The sequence below is a fragment of the Galeopterus variegatus genome, unplaced genomic scaffold, assembly GCF_000696425.1.
Source record: "Galeopterus variegatus unplaced genomic scaffold, G_variegatus-3.0.2 Scaffold1032, whole genome shotgun sequence".
In the NCBI taxonomy this organism is placed as follows: domain Eukaryota; kingdom Metazoa; phylum Chordata; class Mammalia; order Dermoptera; family Cynocephalidae; genus Galeopterus; species Galeopterus variegatus.
In genome coordinates this window covers 448438-466597 of record NW_007727143.1, presented here as the reverse complement: position 1 = coordinate 466597, position 18160 = coordinate 448438, and the positions used below count along the sequence as shown (strand labels likewise).

The window sequence follows — 18160 nt, the reverse complement described above, 5'->3', positions numbered from 1 at the left end:
TATGCTTAGCCAGTCCATTTATAGCTCTGCCTTAGCTTTCACTTCCTGCTTGTGCTGAGATTAAAGATCAGACAGGGGAAAAGCTTATAGTTTTCTTGGGTCTCTTCTGAGAATGAGTCCTGCCCTGGGTGTGCTTTCTAGGCTCCTCAGTATACATAGGAACTTTTCAAAGCACTTATTCCCTCCAAATCTCATTCCCCAGCTTTTCTTCCCAGTCTTTCAGTATGTCCATTGTTTGCCCCAACTGTTATTTTTGCTTTAGGCAGCAGTGGCTTGATCTTCTGTCCTTCAATGTTTTCAGGGAACATCCCCTGTTTAGCCACTCTGCCCTGAGAGAGTTCAAAGTGAAACAAAGAGAAGCCCCCTTTCATTAGTCCTTTTGGGGGAACCCCAGACAGTCAAAAAAGACAATCACAGTTCTTTGGGAACAAGATTTGTTCTGCTCCCTCCAGAACCAGGTAGCCCCACCAGAAATTTGGGCTTCTGTTTTCAAGACTACCTCTGTACTGGGGAGGGGGTCGGAGCTAGGGAAAGTTAAAACACTGCAGAGATCTCTTACCATATTAAATTGTCTTTCTCCTGGTTAAACATTCATTTAGTTGCTGTAAACCTTTGACTATCTCCCAGAGGTCCAGTAAGGTTGATTCTGACCATATTTGCCAGGTGTTTCTGGGTATGGATGGACCTACAGAATTCCCTACTTTGTCACTTTCACTGATGTCACCTTCCTTTGCCTATTTTTAATTTGGGTTATTTGTCTTTGTATTATTGAGTTGTAAGAGCTCTTTCTATATTCTGTATACAAGTCCCTTGTCAGGTATACAATTAAAATTTCTTACCATGAGAATATATTACCTCTGTAATTTAAAAAATTAATAATAAAATAAAATAAAGATTAATACCAAGTTGCAAATCTGTCTGGTTGTACACAAAAGTTGCTGGAAATAGTCAACCTTTCCTTCAGAGGGCAATTCTGTCCAGTTTCTTTCCCCACTCACCAGTAGACATCTCCTTTCTTCCCCTCTCCCTCTGGCATAGACTGCCCCCTGCTGCGGGTGTTGGCTGGTGAAGTTGTTGGTGAGGAGGTAGAGGGCTCTCTACCCGGGATTGTCTCATAGCTCCTGGAAGGAAACAATTACAGTGGGTTGCTTCTCCGCCTTGACCCCCAAGGTAGCCTGGGAAAGGGTGTGGGGTCCTTCGGGAAACTCTGGGATCTGGTCTTAGGCCTGCCTCGCCCTGTCACAACTAGCCCCGACCCCAGCCCCAGCCCCAACCCAAAGAGAGAGGCTGACCCACTGGAAACTGGCATTTAGGAAGGTCCCACAGTGATTGGGCTGCCTAAGACTGGAGAGGAAAAGGCAAAGTTCAATAGTAAAATGAACCCCTCACCCTTCAGAGGCCTTCAACAGCTTAATAAGCATTTTTGCACTAATATCTAATGTACAAATAAGGAAAGGGAGGCAGGCCTAATTTATAGGTGAGGAAAGGGAGGATCAGAGAGAAGAAAAGACTTCTCTATTTTCACACACCCGTTAAAACTCAGGCCTCAGGGCTGGCCAATTAGCTCAGTTTGTTAGAGGGTGGTGGTATAACAACACCAAGGTCAAGTGTTCAGATCTCTGTACTGGCCAGCCACCTCCCCCCCCCCCAAAAAAAAAAATCAGCTTCAGAGATGATATGATATCAGGTATTTGAGGGAGGTCAAGCTGGGGTTATGGGTCAATCAAAAATGCTAACTGTTGAAACTGGGTGATAGGTAGATGGATTTCCTATACTCTCTATATGTTTAAAGTTTTCTATAATAAAACAGTAAAAAAAAAAAAAAGTCTGGCCCTCTGTCTCCAAAATCAACAAGCACATATCTGCTTGGTTAACAAGTTCCCAGAACTCCCCTTGTGCCAGGCCCTATGGGATGGGGAAGATAAGCTGGGGGGTTCACCCCTCAAGGACAAAGCAGAGAGGGGCAGGCATGTGTTTATCTCTAGGCCAGTTTTTTGTTTTTGTTCTTTTGGCAGCTGGCTGTATGGGCATCTGAACCCGTGACCTTGGTGTTATTAGGCGACGCTCTAATCATCTGAGATAACCGACCAGCCATAGTATGGTATCATGATTAAGGCTTTAGTGTCAGAGAGAAATGGGCTTGAGTTTCAGCTCTGCCATTCGCCAAGAAGTTGTTTGACCTTACTGAGCTTCACTTGTCTCATATGGAAAATGTGGGGGAAGGAAAATGTGGGAGTAGAACTGCTGCCTCATTGGAATGTTGTGTGAATAAAAAGAGGCAATCCATGAACAGCCTTAGCACAGTGCCATCAAACACATGTAAAAGCCTAATAGGAGTTAGATTTTTATAAATAGCAGTGTGCTTTGGAGTCCACAGGAGGGAGTAATTCACTCTGAGTGTCTCCTTACTAGGTAGGTCCATGAGTTTGCTCCAGGCTGCTCTGTTGGGGGCCTCAGAAAGGAGAATGCTGGTGAAACAGGTGAGGCCCACCCTATGGGATGCAGTAGAAGCAGCCTGGGCCCGCCAGGCTGGCCTGAGGATCCTGCATTTAGGCCTCCTTGGGGACACCCTGTCAGATAGTTCGGCTTAGCCGGCTGGGCAGGGCACTGCGGGAGCTACAGGTGAGCAAGGTGAGACTTGGAGGCACCTGGGCCAGCAATGGCCAGTGCCCACCCTGAACCCTCTCTCCATAGGTGATGAAAGCCTGGAGCCAGTGCCCAAGAAGCCAGATGCTCAAAAGAGCCAGAACTGGGGTCACGGGGCTCACAGAACCACAGGTATGTCTTGTCGTCCAACCTTTTGGGAGACTTTCCTCTCCTCTGTTTACAGAGCACTATGAGGAGGTCCTCCATTCATTCATTAATTTACTGATTCCCAAACATATATTGACCACCCACTATGTGCTGGGCACAGTGCCATGTAGGTCCTGGGAATTTCCTGTCCTCATGGAGTTTACAACCTGCTGGGAAGAAACAATTACAACACCATGAACAGAAGTATTTTAAGCAGGAAGACAACATTGCTCCCACTTCTCAGGTGAGCAAACTGAGTCTCAGAGATGTGAGTAGTCCAGGGTCACAGGCACAATCAGAGGCAGCAGTGGTGCAATCACACAAGTTCTTCAACTCCTAACATGGTGCTCTCTTATCCTCTTAGGCTACATGGCTTTTCTTGTGCAGAAGGAGATGCTTTCTTCCATGATTTGCCTCAGGGTGGTTGAATCTCTGCTCTCCCTGTCCAGCCTCTCCTGGTCCTTCACTTCCCTTTTTATAATTACTTACAACTCATTTTTATCACCCTGGGTCTTGGGAGTTAGGCATGTTAGCTCCCATTTATTGAGCAAGTGCCTGACTGCTCAGGGCTTTAGTATGACCTCATGTCATGCTCTCTACAATATTTTTTTCTTTTTCCAGCAGTTGGCCAGTGAGGGGATCTGAACTCTTGACCTTGGTGTTTACAATTTTTATCAGCTCTGTTTCATGGAGAAGAACATGGATACTTAAAAGGCTAGTCACCTGCCTGAAGTCATACAGCTAAGAAAAGGAGTTGAAAGGAGTTGGGACCCCAATTGATTTCAAAGTCCTGAGCTTAACTTATGACTGTCCTGGGAGGAGGACAAGTGTGGAACTTCCATACCTAATATCTTCTTAGCAGGTGACAGATTCAGCAGCAAGCCACAGTCCAGGCCTGGAGGGGGAGACGCAAGGCGGGTCTGGGACTTGGGGGTTAGTTGGGGGATGGGGGGCGGGGGCGGGGGAGGTGTTCTCCTCTGGTGTGCTTAATTACTTTTTCCTCTAGTGGCAGGAAGAACAGAATCTCTAGCACCTGGGCTATACCAAAAGCATCCTCTCAGGGACTCTGAAGAACAGGTTAATACCTCATATATCCAGGAACAACTGGAAGCTGTTGGGGGAGTGGAGTTGCAGAGCCCACCTAGTCTGCCTCTACTTACCCTGCCCCGGCATCAGGAAGAAATATGGAACTTCTGACAAATAAATGACCTGAAGGGATATTGGATCCCCAAGGGAGGAGAAGGGGGAGGGGCCATTTTCCTGGTAGGTTGGATTAGGGGTATGAGATCCTTAGGGCCTCTATGGCACCTATTGGTAGAGAGAACCAATACCTTCCCCTTCCTGAGTCTCTGCCCAGGCCACAGGCTCTTCCAGACCAGTTAGGTCCTGGATGTGGTTCTGGAAGCAGCCCTGGCAAAAAGGGTGTGTTGGAAAAGTTGGGTCCTGAGTTTCAAAGCTGTGTGCACACATGGGCTTCTAGCTAACCCTAGACTGACGCACCTGGGCCTGGCAGGCCCCCAATGTGGCCCTGCAGTTCTTCCTGGCCCAGGCCTGGAGGCAGAGACTGCGAGAGCAGCACCAAATTTGGATTCGAGAGGAGCTAAAGTGTTTGGAACAGGAGGAGGAAGTGGCAGGTGACCAGGTCAAAGGCCTGATGGCCGAAGAGGAGGTGAGGAGAGTCAAGTAGGGAGCTTGAGGCTCCTTCTAATTGGGCCAAGTACTGTGCTAGGCGCTGAGATCCAGTGTCAATCACAACCAACTGGTCCATACACTCTCTCATCACTCTCACAGCCTTGTGGCGGACAGATAAGGCAATTGTCAGTGCCAAGTGCTATGTTGGGGGGAGCTAGGGGCTTGTAGGAACAAAGAGGTACACTGACTCGAGCTGGAGAGAATCAGAGATCACATCTAAGCTGAGATTTAAAGGAAAAACAAATCAGCCAGGGGCATTGACTAGACTCCGAGCTCCACGAGGGCAGTTAGTGCTCATCACGTGGAGGCATTCAGTAGATATAACTTACTTGAACAAATTTAAGAAACAAAACTCATGTATGTGATGGAGGGTGGGTGGGGTAGGGACATGTTCTCAGAGAGGACAAAACTGTATGAGCAAAGGTCCAGAGGGAAGCAATGGCAAAATGGGTTCTGGGAACTGCAAATTGTCCAGTCTGGCTGGAGCCTAGCAGGTGCAGAGTCAGAGGCAAGGCTAAAGAGACAGGTGTGTGCCACACCTCTGGGTTTGGATTTTACCACAAGGATTGTGAACCCTTGAAAGGCATGTGTCATCTCAGCTCTGACCCTCACTAGCCATGTGAATTTGGGCAAGTTAGGTCACTTCTCTGATCTACTGTTTCCAAATTTGTAAACTGACAACTTCCTATATAGTCGTTATTGGATAAAATGAGATAATACACATGAAGTATTTAACACAGAGTCTAGCGCACAGGTGGTGCTCAACAAGGGGCATGTATTATCACCGAGTTCTGCGAGGAGAGGCAGAGATGGCACCAGGAACAGAGAGTGCGAAGATTCCAGCTGGAGGCCCTCCAGGCAGAGTGGGAGACTGCAGAGCAGGACCTGGCAGCCTTCTATGACCTGCATGTGCAGGTCACCCGAGCTCAGACATGCCATGGGGACAGAGGGCAGGCTTTGAGCTGGCTCCAAGGCTGGTTGACTGACAGGCATCTCTGAATCTGGGCACAGGTATTTCAAGCCTGGCAGGGGCTGTGGGAGGAACAGACCATGATCACAGAGCATCACCACCACAGCCTGCTGGCTGGTGTCCTGCAAGATATCATTAACCTGGCCACACAGAACCAGGAGCTCCAAGCCCAGAACCAGCAGCTGCAGCAGAGTGCAGACTAGTTGGGAGGCAGTCATGCTGGATCCCTGTCCTGGGGAGAAATCTGGTGATGAGGAACCAGATTTCTTGAGCAGTTTCTTCTCTTCTCATTCTGAGGGTCCTAGGAGGGAGAGAAGGTGGGACACAACAACCAAGCAGACCCTCATTATGAATAATCAATAATGCCACTAACCATGTCTCTCTGTGCCAGTTCCTGCCAAGCACCTAACATCCATTATTTTAGCCTTTTCAGCTACCTTGTACAGTAGGTACCATTTGATCCTCATTTCAGAGATAAGGCAAATGAAACTAGGAGTTGTTAAGTAACTGCCCAAGGTCAGCCAGCCAATAAATGGCAGAGCCAGAATTCAAATTCAAGTCTGTCCATAGTTAGTGGTTGACAAACTTCAGTGTGCATCAGAATCACCTACGGAGCTTGTTTAATGTAAAGAAAGGGAAAAAAAAAAAAGATTCCCAAACCCCACTCCATAAGATTCTGCTTCAACAGGTCCAGAATAGGCCTGGGACTCATTTTTCACAAGCTCACCAGGCTTTCTACCACAGAAACAGGGCCTGACATTCCTCTGGCCATGATTTTAAAGAACAGATGACAGGCAGGAATTACGTGAGGGAACCAGAGGAAATGAGAATGAAAACCACATCTGCATTAAGTGTTTTCTAGCCTAGAGTCTAGTTTGCCCTGCTGGGCCCAGTACCTTCTAGTCCCAAGACTCCCTCCACATTCCCCAGGACCCAAGTTTTGTGCTTCAGAGAAATTTCAAAAGCTCTGTGACAGGGAATAGTTTCAGCTGCATGGAGCTCCCAAAGAAAGTAATGCTGCTGGCAGCAGCTGAGAGAAAATTTTTTCTCCTAGTTTAGAAGTTACCCCAGAATTAAGATACTCAGAACACCAGAGGAATAAAATTACGTTTGAAGGGAGCTGTGCAACATAGAAGACACAGGACAATCATGGCCAGCTGTAGGACCTACCCTACACACTAGAACACTTTATTAAGACCTTATTGCTTACAGTTAGAGACACTGATTGAGCTATAGAAGTACCTGGTCCCAGGTCACTCTGTAAAGCTTCCCCAGGCTGTTGAGAGCTGGGACACTGCTAGGCAGGGGCAGGACCCAGAGTGGGAAGAAGCCTTAGAGGGGGCAGTGAGTTTCGAGAGGGCCCTTGGGGCAAGCAGAGAGGTCAGGAGTGTAGGCTTAAGCCAGAGCCCAGGGGCAACATTCCCTGAGATGAGTCAAGCCCCAGCCCTCCCTGGAGTTTCCAGAAAAAAAGGCTGGATCTGGGGAGCAGCACTGTGGTTGCAGGGGGAAGGTCTCCAGGCACTGCTGGAGCTGGGGGAGATTAGCAGAGTGGCCTGGGTGGTGGTGGTATAATCTGTGGCAATTGGGCCTTCCTGCATGACAGTGGGGGGTGAGTACCCCTTATGGGGGAGTCATGCATCACTGCTAGGCTGCAGCAGCCAGCAACAGGCTTGGGGCCAGTTTACTGGGGTGACCACAGTAGGCAAGAAAAGCCACCTGCCACCCACACCCCATTTTGTGCAACTGTGTTTCTACAGGATAGGCAGAAGCCTCCACCATCAGTGATGAGGTCATTTCTCAGGCCTAAGTATTGATGCTCCCTTAATTCCTTAGTCTGAAAGAACTGGGGAAAGGAGGTGGTTAAGAGTTTCCCTAGCCAAACCCACTCTTCATGCCTCCTAGGGGTATCCTTCATCTGCCCACCTCCAGAGACTAACCTGGCTGCTCTCACTTCCCCAGCTTTTCTCACAAGGCACTTGTTACAGGGCTACTGACAGGAGAGGCGAGGCCTGGGAGGTGGCTCCGATGGTTGTGCCCAATCTACAGGGTCTGGAGTCAGGGTGGAGGAGGTCAGGGGCTAGCGACTGCCATAGTACAGGTGCACAGCCAGGCCAATGAGCAGTGTGGCCAAGAAGAAGGTGGCTGTGAGTTGTAGCCGCAGCAGGGCTGCTGAGAGCACGGCATTTACCACCAGTGAGCAGGACACAACAAAAAGGCGTGTGATGCTGCTGCCGTGCTTCATGACAGCTGACATGAGTAGTCCATTTAGTGCCTGGCTCAGCACCACCAGTGCTGCCCATCCTGAGAAACCCTCCAGGAAGCCTGGCCCAGGGCCGGCACCTGCATGCAGACCCAAGTTCAGGAGCACACCAAAAGTGTAGAGGAAGAGATTCTGAAGAGCTAGGGGCAGCTGCTGTCTCTTCATGAGCAGTTCTGTGTACACGGATGACAAGCCTGAGATGAGGCAGTACAGGATGAGGAGTAGCAGTCCCAGCGGAGTGATATGCAGGGGCATGGGGCTGGCAGCAGCTGCTGGATGGAGACCAGGAAGGGTGTTCCTGGGGTCCCATAGGCCACCTGCAGCATAGCAGGCCCCTGCGGCCATCAGCAGCAGCAGTGCTAACCCCTGGCGTGGAGAAAGGCGGTGTTGGAGGCAGAGGCAGTATAACAGGGCCGTGCTTCCAATCTTAAGATTGCTCAGCACCTGGTAGGTGCTGGGGTCCATGTAACGCTGAAGATAGATCACCAGGTTGTTGTTAGCGCCATAGAGCAGGGCTGATAGTGCGAAGGGAGCAGCCTGGCGCCAGGGTGGAGCCCCTTGGGGCCACACTTGCCAGCCCACCAGGAAGGAGAAGGCGCACAACAGCAGCTTGGTCAGCTCAGTCAGCAGCACAGCAGAGGAGGGCCGGAAGGGCACTCGGCCATCCACATGGCACAGTGCCAGCAACGGGGCATGGGCACCATACATAGCAGTGGACAGGAGGAGCATCAGGATCCAGCGGGCCTGTCTGGGACGGCCCAAGCCTCGCACACCACCATCTTCTACACTCATGCCCACACCAGACCCTGGGTGGCCTGTGTAGCTAGCAAGAGGCAGCAGGGATTGTGACACTTTTGGGGAAACTCAAGTTATGGAGCCAGCTCCTAGGAGGGAGGAGCTGTGGTACATTACCAGAGAGAATACTGAGGATCAGAGTCAGCTGCAAACTCCACAGTCAGGGCTGGAAGAGGAAGGGTGGCCCTTCAAGCCACACTCTTGGGGCCAGTCCCATGAAGTTAGAGAGGGAAGGATTCCAGAGTGCAGAATGACAACCCATTGTCTACCCTCTGCAGGAAGGGAAGGATGAAGGCAGCAGGTAATTTGGAGACAGCAAATAGGTGACGGCTGGGGAAGCCAGATAGAGTGACTGTGGTTGAAAGGCCTCCACCTGCAGGCCCCAGCGGCTCATCCTGCCTCCTGCATGGGATCTAGAGCTAGTCAGGCCCCTTGCGCAGTGACCGCAAATAGTCCCTCAATGTCTTCTCCACATTGGGCACAGCATATGCCTGAGCAGCATAGATGCCAGTGCAGGTGCCCACAGCAAAGCCCAATACTGCTGATGCCCTCAGTTTGGCCACCACATATCCTGCCAAGAATCCCTTGAGGAACGGGGAGGACAAGAGCGAGCCATCCTGTGGAGAAAAACACAGAAGGAAACTCAGCCAGGCTCTCCTCTTCTCTGCCCAGGAGCTGGCCTTAGAGCATTCTACCACCTGCTCTTCTTCACTCTTAGCTGTGGTATTTTCTTCAAAGATTTTCCTCAAGGTTCTGGAGCCAGAAAAAGAACTTAGGAGTCCTGATCACACAATCGCAGAACCCTGGGGTCAGAAGGCCCCAACCACAGAACTCTACTGCCACAAGGCCAGAGATGCCCGAGTAATGTGACCCCTACCTGTTTCTGCCACCTCAGTTCCTAACATGCTCCCTGACTACTGCAGCCAAATTAACCTCCTTTTGCCCTTCATGATCATGCTACTTCCCATCACAAGGGCTTTACATATGCTGTTGCACTTGCCTGGAGTGTTGTTTCTTCTCCTCTTCACCTAGTTAACCTCTACTTAAGATCCCAGCTGAAGTGCCATTTTCTCAGGGAAACTTTCCTTAGGGTGACTGAGAACAGGCCCTCAAAAACCATTTGCTGAATAAATCTCTACTACCCATCCTACACTCTCAAGAGCATGTTGAGCAATGAAGCCTAACCGGGGGTGGGGTGGGGTGGAGGGGAGAGGGCTCACCTACCTGGCCCATGCCACTGTTGACTTCTTCTTCTACACGCTGCTGCAGTTGCTCCAGCTGGTTCTTGAGAAATGCCAGGTCCTTAAGCTTGGGCAGAGAATCCTACGACAAGGGAGAGGCTGGCTCCAGCAGTCTGACCCAGCCCCACCCCCTGCTCAATGCTTTGAGAGGCTGGGAGTTGGGTGTGCCAGAGAAATATCTTTCTGTAAAACTTTCCTAAGATGGCAGCGGTAAAAGAAGAAAGGCATTGAAAAGCATAGAATTTACATGGTGGAGGGTGAGGAAGGGGATGACAAATGGGATCTGCACCAGTAACATAACAACTCCTACAAGAATTTCACAGAGCAAGGAATGTGTATGGGAGGTAGGAGGGACAGGTAGGGGAACTGCAATTAGGTCTATCAATAAAGCACTACTGACTCAACTATGAGCTCTCTGAGAGTGGCAGTGTCCCACTGCCTGACACAGGAACTGGCAAGCACTTGGTAAATGTGTCGGTAACACTGAGCTCCCAGACCAATGGTGAGTAATGGACTGAGGCAGTTAGTTCCCTGGACAATTTAAGGTAAACTTCATTTCCGCCTGGGCTTTATCCCTTACGTCCCAAGGCCATCCCAAACCGAATGTGAGTGACTGGATGAGAGGGAGAATGACTGTTGGCAAGTGTAACAGTAAATAAAGTGAATGGTTTCGGTCACATGTAAGTATGAAATTCAGAGTGTACGCAAGGAAGTGCTTAAATGAGGGTGGTGTGAGTGTCCGTCTGAACTAGAAACACCATGTCTCTGGGAGGAAAACTTCGGGGGCTAGGGAATGGGGCAGAGTAAAGAGGGTTTCAAGGTGAATGTGCTTGAGTGTGTGCTAGTAACTGAGGACCGTGACGGCACCCGGAAAAGAACACCTGGGGGATCTCCGGCTCCGCCCGTCTAGCCTAATGCTCCCCCTACACCCCCCCCCCACTGTTGAGGCAGTCGACAGAAGCCCCACGGAAAACAAGGGACGCCCCTACCCCTGAGCTGCTTTAGTGTCGTGTCTTCCAAGAAATAAAAAGGTAATGGAGTGTGACGACCATCCCCGACTGCGAATCACCCCCACATTCACTCACCTTGTCATCCGCCATCTTCCTTGACGAACTTGTTGCGCAGGCGCAGCCCCGCCTCTCTCATTCCAAATGCTACAGCCATCTTTACTGAGGGCAGATACACTTCCGGGGCATTTTTGGAAGGGGTGAGGAGCCCCCCTACCCCCCCCCCCCCACTGTTGAGGCAGTCGACAGAAGCCCCACGGAAAACAAGGGACGCCCCTACCCCTGAGCTGCTTTAGTGTCGTGTCTTCCAAGAAATAAAAAGGTAATGGAGTGTGACGACCATCCCCGACTGCGAATCACCCCCACATTCACTCACCTTGTCATCCGCCATCTTCCTTGACGAACTTGTTGCGCAGGCGCAGCCCCGCCTCTCTCATTCCAAATGCTACAGCCATCTTTACTGAGGGCAGATACACTTCCGGGGCATTTTTGGAAGGGGTGAGGAGCGTTCCTGGTGGCCGAACCCTAGCTGTCCGCTTCTCGCGGGTACTTCCACGTAACCTCTCCGGTCGAGTCCCAGGCTGCGTCCACACGCACAGACATAAGCGCGCATACGGCCTGGGCCCGATGATCTCACTCGTGCGCCAGTGCACGCGGCGAACGTTCGCCTGGCGGGTCTTCCGCTGCCCGATGAGCTCATAGTTGCGCGGTAGTGTCAGCGGGTCCGCTGGCGTCCTTGCGCCTCCCCTGGACCCACGCACAGAAACTCGTACCCACTCGCGAACCGAGACGCCAGTTTACACTCGCCATCCCTCGGCGGGCGACGCTGCCCTGGCCCACCCCTTTCCGCCCTCGAGACCGGCCCCTGTCCCGCCTAGTGCTTGTGCGGCGCCAGTTGGCCCTGCCGTCTCTGGCTCAGAGAGGCTGGGGCTTGTAGGCGCAGCAGCTCCGAAGGTCGCCCTGGGCTGAGAGTGCGGGCCGGCAGAGGCCGGCAGGACGCGGCTGGGGCTATGCTGGGAAAGGATTACATGCTGGCCATCATTCTGGTCAACTGCGATGGTGTGCACGGAGGGGCCTGGTGGGAGGACCAGCAGCTGAGGGGGGTCGAGGGAGCCCGAAAGGCTACCACGAAGCTCAAAGACAGGGTGGGGGGGTACGTCTCGTTGCGAAGACCAGGGGACAAACGAACCCTGAACTTTACATGCGATGTCTTCAAGATTGGGAGTCTGGACCTCCAGCCTAAGGGCTGTCCCCTTTGGGATCGAATAATATGCTCCCCTTTCCAATCCGTGTTCCTCTAGATGACTTGTGGGGGGACCAGAGTCTGGAGGGGGAGCCAGGCTTGCCGCCTGGCTGGAGGAAGATTCGCGATGCTGCAGGTACTTACTATTGGCACGTACCCAGCGGTAGCACCCAGTGGCAGCGCCCAACCTGGGAGCTAGGAGATGCAGAAGATCCAGGCACGGTACGTGGAATGTGAGGAGGGGGCCTGAGCCCGTGTGTGGACCTAGGCCTGCTGCTACACTGACTAACCCCCAATCTACAGGGGACCGAGGGGATCTGGGGACTGCGGCCTCCCAAGGGGAGATCCTTCTCCAGCCTGGAGAGCTCACTGGATCGGAGGTAACAGGGATGGTCCAGGCAAAATGAGGTTCCATGCCACTCAAAAATGCAGCTGGACCAGGGTCTCCTTTTCAGCCCAGGTTCTGAACCCTGTCCCATGTTTTGGGCTCTATTCTGTGTTCTTGGCTCTGTCCTGTGTTCTTGACTCTCAGTATTTTGACTTTTATTCCTTGTTCTAAGCTTTTGTCTTTAGATAAGTGTTCTTTTCTGTATCTGGGTCTTCAGCTTTCATGTTCTAGTTCTTGGTCATTGTCTTAGGCTCTGTCTGTGGGGGTTCCTATACTGTGTTCTAGGGTCTCTTGTCTCAGTTTGGGGCTCTGATCCACATATTGGACTCTGCTCCATGATTATGACTTTTATTCTGTATCCTGTGTCTTGAATTTTCCCTCAAATTCTATGCCACACTTTATGTTAAGTTCACTTAATATGTCCTGGGCCCTACCTGGCTCTGGTTTTATATTTGTGGTGCTAAATTCTTGTCTCACATCCTGTGCTCATCAAGTAGTCTGGGCCTGACCAGTGCCCCTACTGTAGGAAACATGGTCCTGTTAACAGCTCTGCTCTGTTCCAGTAACTCCCTGTCCTGGTATGGTGAGGAATCCTACATCCAGAGCATGGACCCAGGGGCTAAGGTAGTAACTTGAGTCTGAGGGCCAGCCCAGGGCATTGGGAAGTCCCAGGGGAAAGATCAGGGTGGGATTGGACTGAGCAAAGGTGATCAAGAGTGAGGGGGGGGGGTACTAGAGGGTTTGTATGTGTGTAGACTGTGGCACCTGCCACCCTACTTCACCCCTACTTACTCCTCTCCCTTCCCCCAACCTGTCAGTGCTTTGCAGTCCACTCTCTGGGCTGGGTAGAGGTACCCGAAGAGGACCTGGCTCCCGGGAGGAGCAGTATCGCAGTCAATAACTGCATCCAGCAGCTGGCCCAGACCCACAGTGGAAGCCAGCCCCCAGACAGTGCCTGGGGCGAGGTGAGCTGGCTGGCTTCCCCAAGAGGTGCAGCCCAGTGCCCAGCAGAGTTAGTTGTACCTGAATTTCCTGTTCCCCATGGCAACCACCTTTATCTGAGCTCTGGACTGATCTTTGTCTTTGGCAGGGCCAAAACATGCTGATGATCTTGAAGAAGGATGCCATGAGCCTGGTGAATCCCTTGGACCACAGTCTGATCCACTGCCAGCCTCTGGTGCACATCCGTGTATGGGGTGTGGGGAGCTCCAAAGGCCGGTGAGGACTCCTACATTCCACCAAGAGAGAGCTGCTTCTCCCTCCCCACTGCAGGCTGTGATCCCTGCTGATGCTGATCCTAGTACTTGATCCCCAGGACACAGATCCTCTGACATGGACCCAGCCCTGCCTCCCCTACCTGTTCCAACCCTGGTTGGGGAGGGTGGGCCCAGCTCAGTAGGGACAAATGGTGGAAAGCCTGAGAGGCTGGGCTGATTTTCTCCTGTGCTCCCACATGCTTCTGGAACAGTGACAGGTGAGTGACAACAAGGTTCTCTGAGCCTTAGCCTTGATCTCCTTACTCCATCCCTGCCACACCCCTAGCCTGACTTTCCAGCCTCCTGAAGGCACTACGGGCCCCTGCCCCTTACCAGCCTCTACCCTAGCCTCATCTCTGCTCCTACCAGGGACTTCGCTTTTGTGGCGGGTGACAAAGACAGCTGTATGCTCAAGTGCCATGTGTTTCGCTGTGATGTCCCTGCCAAGGCCATTGCCAGTGCCCTACATGGGCTCTGTGCCCAGGTAAGGGCCAGGGGTGGAGCAGGGAATGTGGGTATGGAGCTGTGTCTGAAGCTTCCAAGGTAGTTGGGGCAGGTGGTATTGGCCCTCTTACTCCTAATTCCTCTCTCTCCCTGTGTCTTATGCTGGTTGCATTGTGTTTTAGATCTTGTCAGAGCGAGGAGGAGTTAGTGGTGATGCCCCTTGCTGCTCCCTAGACCCTATCTCCCCTGAAGACCTGCCACGGCAAGGTATGGGAAGGGGTGCTACATTACAGTGTCAAGTTGCTTTGGTGAAAGACGGGAGAGTTCCTGGTTATTTAGTACTTCTCTGGAGATTTGGGATTTTGGAGATGTCTGGTCCCAGGGATCCCAATCCCTGAATTGGAGGAGCATCCATGGGCCTTTCTTCTATAGCAGCAGCTCTGGCCTGCGTCCTGGCCCACTCAGAAGGGTGGGGAAAGAGGTAATTGAGAGAGCTCCCTGGTCAACTCAGTCTGTGTATTTCAGTGGAGCTGCTGGATGCAGTGAGCCAGTCTGCTCAGAAGTATGAGGCACTGTACATGGGGACCCTGCCAGTCACCAAAGCTATGGGTGAGAACTGAGGGGGCTGGATGGGGTGGACTGCATAGGCAAGGGGAAGGTGGGTGAGGCAGGGTCTACCACAATTTTTCAGAGTCCTCCCATGGCTTCATAAGGCCTGGGATGTACTAGCCTTCCCAACTCAGAATTCTAAGCCCAGCCCCAGCTATTCTATTCCCATCTTTCTGAATCCCAAGTCAGTGAGAGGGGCCTAGACACTTCTCACAGACCCTTTTACAACTGGGAGACACCACATGGGCATGTCCCCCCAGGCATGGACGTGCTGAATGAGGCCATTGGTACCCTTACCGCCCGGGGAGACCGGAATGCCTGGGTCCCCATCATGCTCAGTGTGTCTGACTCTCTCATGACTGCACATCCCATTCAGGTACCAGACGAGGGTGAAGTTGGGGGCTGTGGAGGGGTGAGCAGGGATGCTGAGGGGTTATTGCTTGCTGTTGGAATTGCTCAGTGGGTTTTGATGGCCAGTACTTGGTCCTCTAGTGACTAGGCCTGGTATGGGCAGGCAGATGCTGGTGCAGAGGAGGAGCCACTGTGGCAGTGCCCTGTGCGTCTTGTGACCTTTATTGGTGTTGGTCATGACCCACACACCTTTGGCCTCATCGCTGACCTGGGCCATCAGAGCTTCCAGTGTGCAGCCTTCTGGTGCCAGCCCCATGCAGGGGGACTCTCTGAAGCTGTGCAGGCTGCCTGTATGGTGAGTTAGGGGTGGGAATGGGTGGGTGGGATTGTGGGATTGCCCTGCATTTGCTCTGTACTGTTAACTGGGGCTCAGGATCGGCAGCCTCCCCAGAGATCATAAACCAGTAATCCCAGGGCTGACTTGGTTCACTAGTGATTTGGCCTTCTTGCTGTTTTTTGTAAGTTTTAGTTAGTTGCCAGTATTTAAAAGCCAGGACATTTCACATAATAATTGCTATTTCTGTTTTTTAAAAAATATCAGGAGCTCTGGCACTGGGTTCACATTTATAAATTTCAACCTGCAGCCGGAGTTGTGTAGGGACTATATTCTATAGGGTGGGCATCATCTTTCCTGTTTGTCTTATTTAGGTTATTTCTTGGCATCTGTGGGCATTTGAATGTGGGATACTTACACTCCATTAGTTCACGCATTCATTCAACAATGTGACTGCCTACAGGGTATTAGACACAATCCTTGACACTAGGAACTCAGTGGTATAGAGGGCACAGCCCTTGTCTTCATAGTACACTTCGGATAGAGCAGAGACAGACCAGAAAGAAGTTATACACCACGGGATCATTGAGGACATGGCTCCTTCAGGGGTCAGGAAGGATACTTGTAAGAGGCGATAGAAAACTGAGTTAAAGTTCCAAGGAGGAAGTTAACCATGTAAAGAGGAGTGGAGCAGGTGTGCCAACCACAGGTAACCTTAGCTATGAAGGTGAGAGAGACATTATTAGTGGGTTAGAGAAACTGTGAAAGAATCTGTGTATCTGGTGTGCAAGAGATGAAGGCAAAAAGAATGGCAGAAACCAGGGCATGGAGGACCTTATAGGTTAGGGTGAAGAGTTAATTTTGTCCCGAGACACTAGGAACCATTGAAGGGTTTTGAGCAGGACAGTGAAGTCAGGTTTGTGAATTAGGATGACCACTTAAGCTACAGTATGGGTAAAATATTTATAGGACAAGAGAGGAGGTAGGAAGGCCAATTAGGACCTCTCTAAGTAGTTCAAATGAGAGATGATTGGGGCAGTTGCACTGGGAATAGAGTTTGGGTTGTACACCCTCCCCTTGACTAAGGAATCCACTTTGTAGGGAACAGTCTGCACCAGTGAGAGATGGAGGAGAGGCAGGATAGTGGTAGGTGTGGTTGAGTACAGGCTCTGCAGTTGGACAGAAGTAGGTTTGAATGCCAATCGTTCCATTATCTGGCTACATGACCTTGAGCAAGTCATTTTCTTTCTCTGATTCTCAATTTCCTCATTTGCAAAATGGGGATAACAACCCCTCAAATAATTGGATTAAGTTGGATTATACAAGGCACTTAGCACTGTGTCCAGCCCTCCTTAAGTACTTGATAAATGTCAAATTTTGTTTTTGTTATTGAACTACCTGGGAATGCTGTTGAGACTCCAAATGTGGCCTACCAGCCTCATTTCAGATAGAAGCCATGGCCAGTTCACTGTCCTGCAGAATCTTTTAGGGAGTCCAGGGGCAGAAAATAGCTGGATCCTCACCTACCCCTTCTCCCTAGGTTCAGTACCAGAAATGTCTTGTGGCCTCTGCAGCTCGAGGCAAGGCCTGGGGTGCTCAGGCCCGTGCCCGCCTGCGGCTCAAGCGGACCAGCTCCATGGATTCCCCAGGAGGTCCCCTGCCCATCCCCCTGCTCAAAGGAGGGGTTGGGGGTCCAGGGGCAACCCCTCGAAAGCGGAGTGTCTTCTCTTTTCTTGATGCCTTCCGGCTGAAACCCTCTCTGCTCCATATGCCCTAAATTGATCTGGGAGGGCTAGGGAAGGAGGCTCTGGGTCCATGCCCAACTCTGTACCCTTCATTCCTCAGGGGCCTATAGCCTCTCACCTCTCTAAGCCTTCTCTGCCTGTCCCTCCAATCCTTGCCCATCCTCTATTTATTGCCCAATTTATTGTTTCTATGGATAGGACAGAGAGGCCCTGTATAACAACGTAGGCTCCTGATTCCCCTTTCCTTGGGTCCTTGTGTTTCTTGCCCCTGTCTAACTCTGGACATTTGGCTCTACCTCAGCTACACTTTATAGCAAAATCAGTGCAAATAAAAATCCCTCAGTGACCTCACTGGATGTGAGTATATTGGGCCTGGGAAAGGGTTGGGGGTCAACAACCTGTGTGAGGTGAGTGTCTTTGTGTCTGAGCTTGGTTTTAGTGGCTGCCTGTAGTCACATGAGGGAATTGGTGTGATGGAAATTTGACTTCATTAATTCAACAAACATTTTCTAAGGTCTTCTCTGTGCCATACACTAAGCTAGGCACTGGCGATGTAATAAAATAGGGTCCCATCTTCTGAGACTGTCATACAAACAGATGAACAAGAATCAAAGACAGAAGATAGGATGTACAATTAGGAAATCTCAGAGGGTTGTGGGAACTCAGGCAAAACACTTAACCTGGCCTGAGGCATTTCAGAAGGCTTCCTAAAGAGGTGACATCTGAGGCTTGCCAGTTAGTTCAGTTGGTTAGAGTGTGGTGCTGATAACACCAAGATCCAGGGTTCAATACCTGTACTGGCCAGCCGCAAAAAAAAAAAAAAAAAAAAAAAAAAAAATGACATCTGAGTACTGAAAGATGATTACTAGTTAGCAAGGCTAAAGAATGTGCATGTGGAGATTGTGCAGGGCAGTGGACACAGGTGATGCTTTAAAAGTCTGTCTGGCCTATCACAGAGGGTTATTTGTGGGGCAAGAGCTTCTGGTTGGTTCGTCCTTGCTCCTGAGAGCAACTGGGAGACTGGAGAGATTG

At 51.0% G+C, this 18160-nt stretch overlaps 2 protein-coding genes and 1 pseudogene across 2 annotated transcripts; 2 read left to right on the top strand and 1 right to left on the bottom strand.

The window, feature by feature from the left end:
• The first annotated feature begins 1004 nt into the window (after window positions 1–1004).
• Window positions 1005–5731, top strand: LOC103591806 (annotated as a pseudogene).
• An 876-nt stretch (window positions 5732–6607) lies between these two features.
• On the bottom strand, window positions 6608–8916 carry SLC35A4 (solute carrier family 35, member A4). Its single transcript, XM_008574332.1, has one exon. It carries the CDS (start codon window positions 8505–8507, stop codon window positions 7533–7535), a length of 975 nt encoding a protein of 324 aa, XP_008572554.1. The 5' UTR covers window positions 8508–8916; the 3' UTR covers window positions 6608–7532.
• A 2494-nt stretch (window positions 8917–11410) lies between these two features.
• Window positions 11411–17479, top strand: APBB3 (amyloid beta (A4) precursor protein-binding, family B, member 3). Its single transcript, XM_008574331.1, has 13 exons — window positions 11411–11817; window positions 12060–12223; window positions 12305–12381; window positions 12953–13013; window positions 13208–13354; window positions 13480–13607; window positions 13858–13863; window positions 14015–14129; window positions 14272–14356; window positions 14615–14698; window positions 14959–15074; window positions 15213–15404; window positions 16924–17479. Exons 1-13 carry the CDS (start codon window positions 11769–11771, stop codon window positions 17158–17160), a joined length of 1461 nt encoding a protein of 486 aa, XP_008572553.1. The 5' UTR covers window positions 11411–11768; the 3' UTR covers window positions 17161–17479.
• Window positions 17480–18160: the final 681 nt, after the last annotated feature.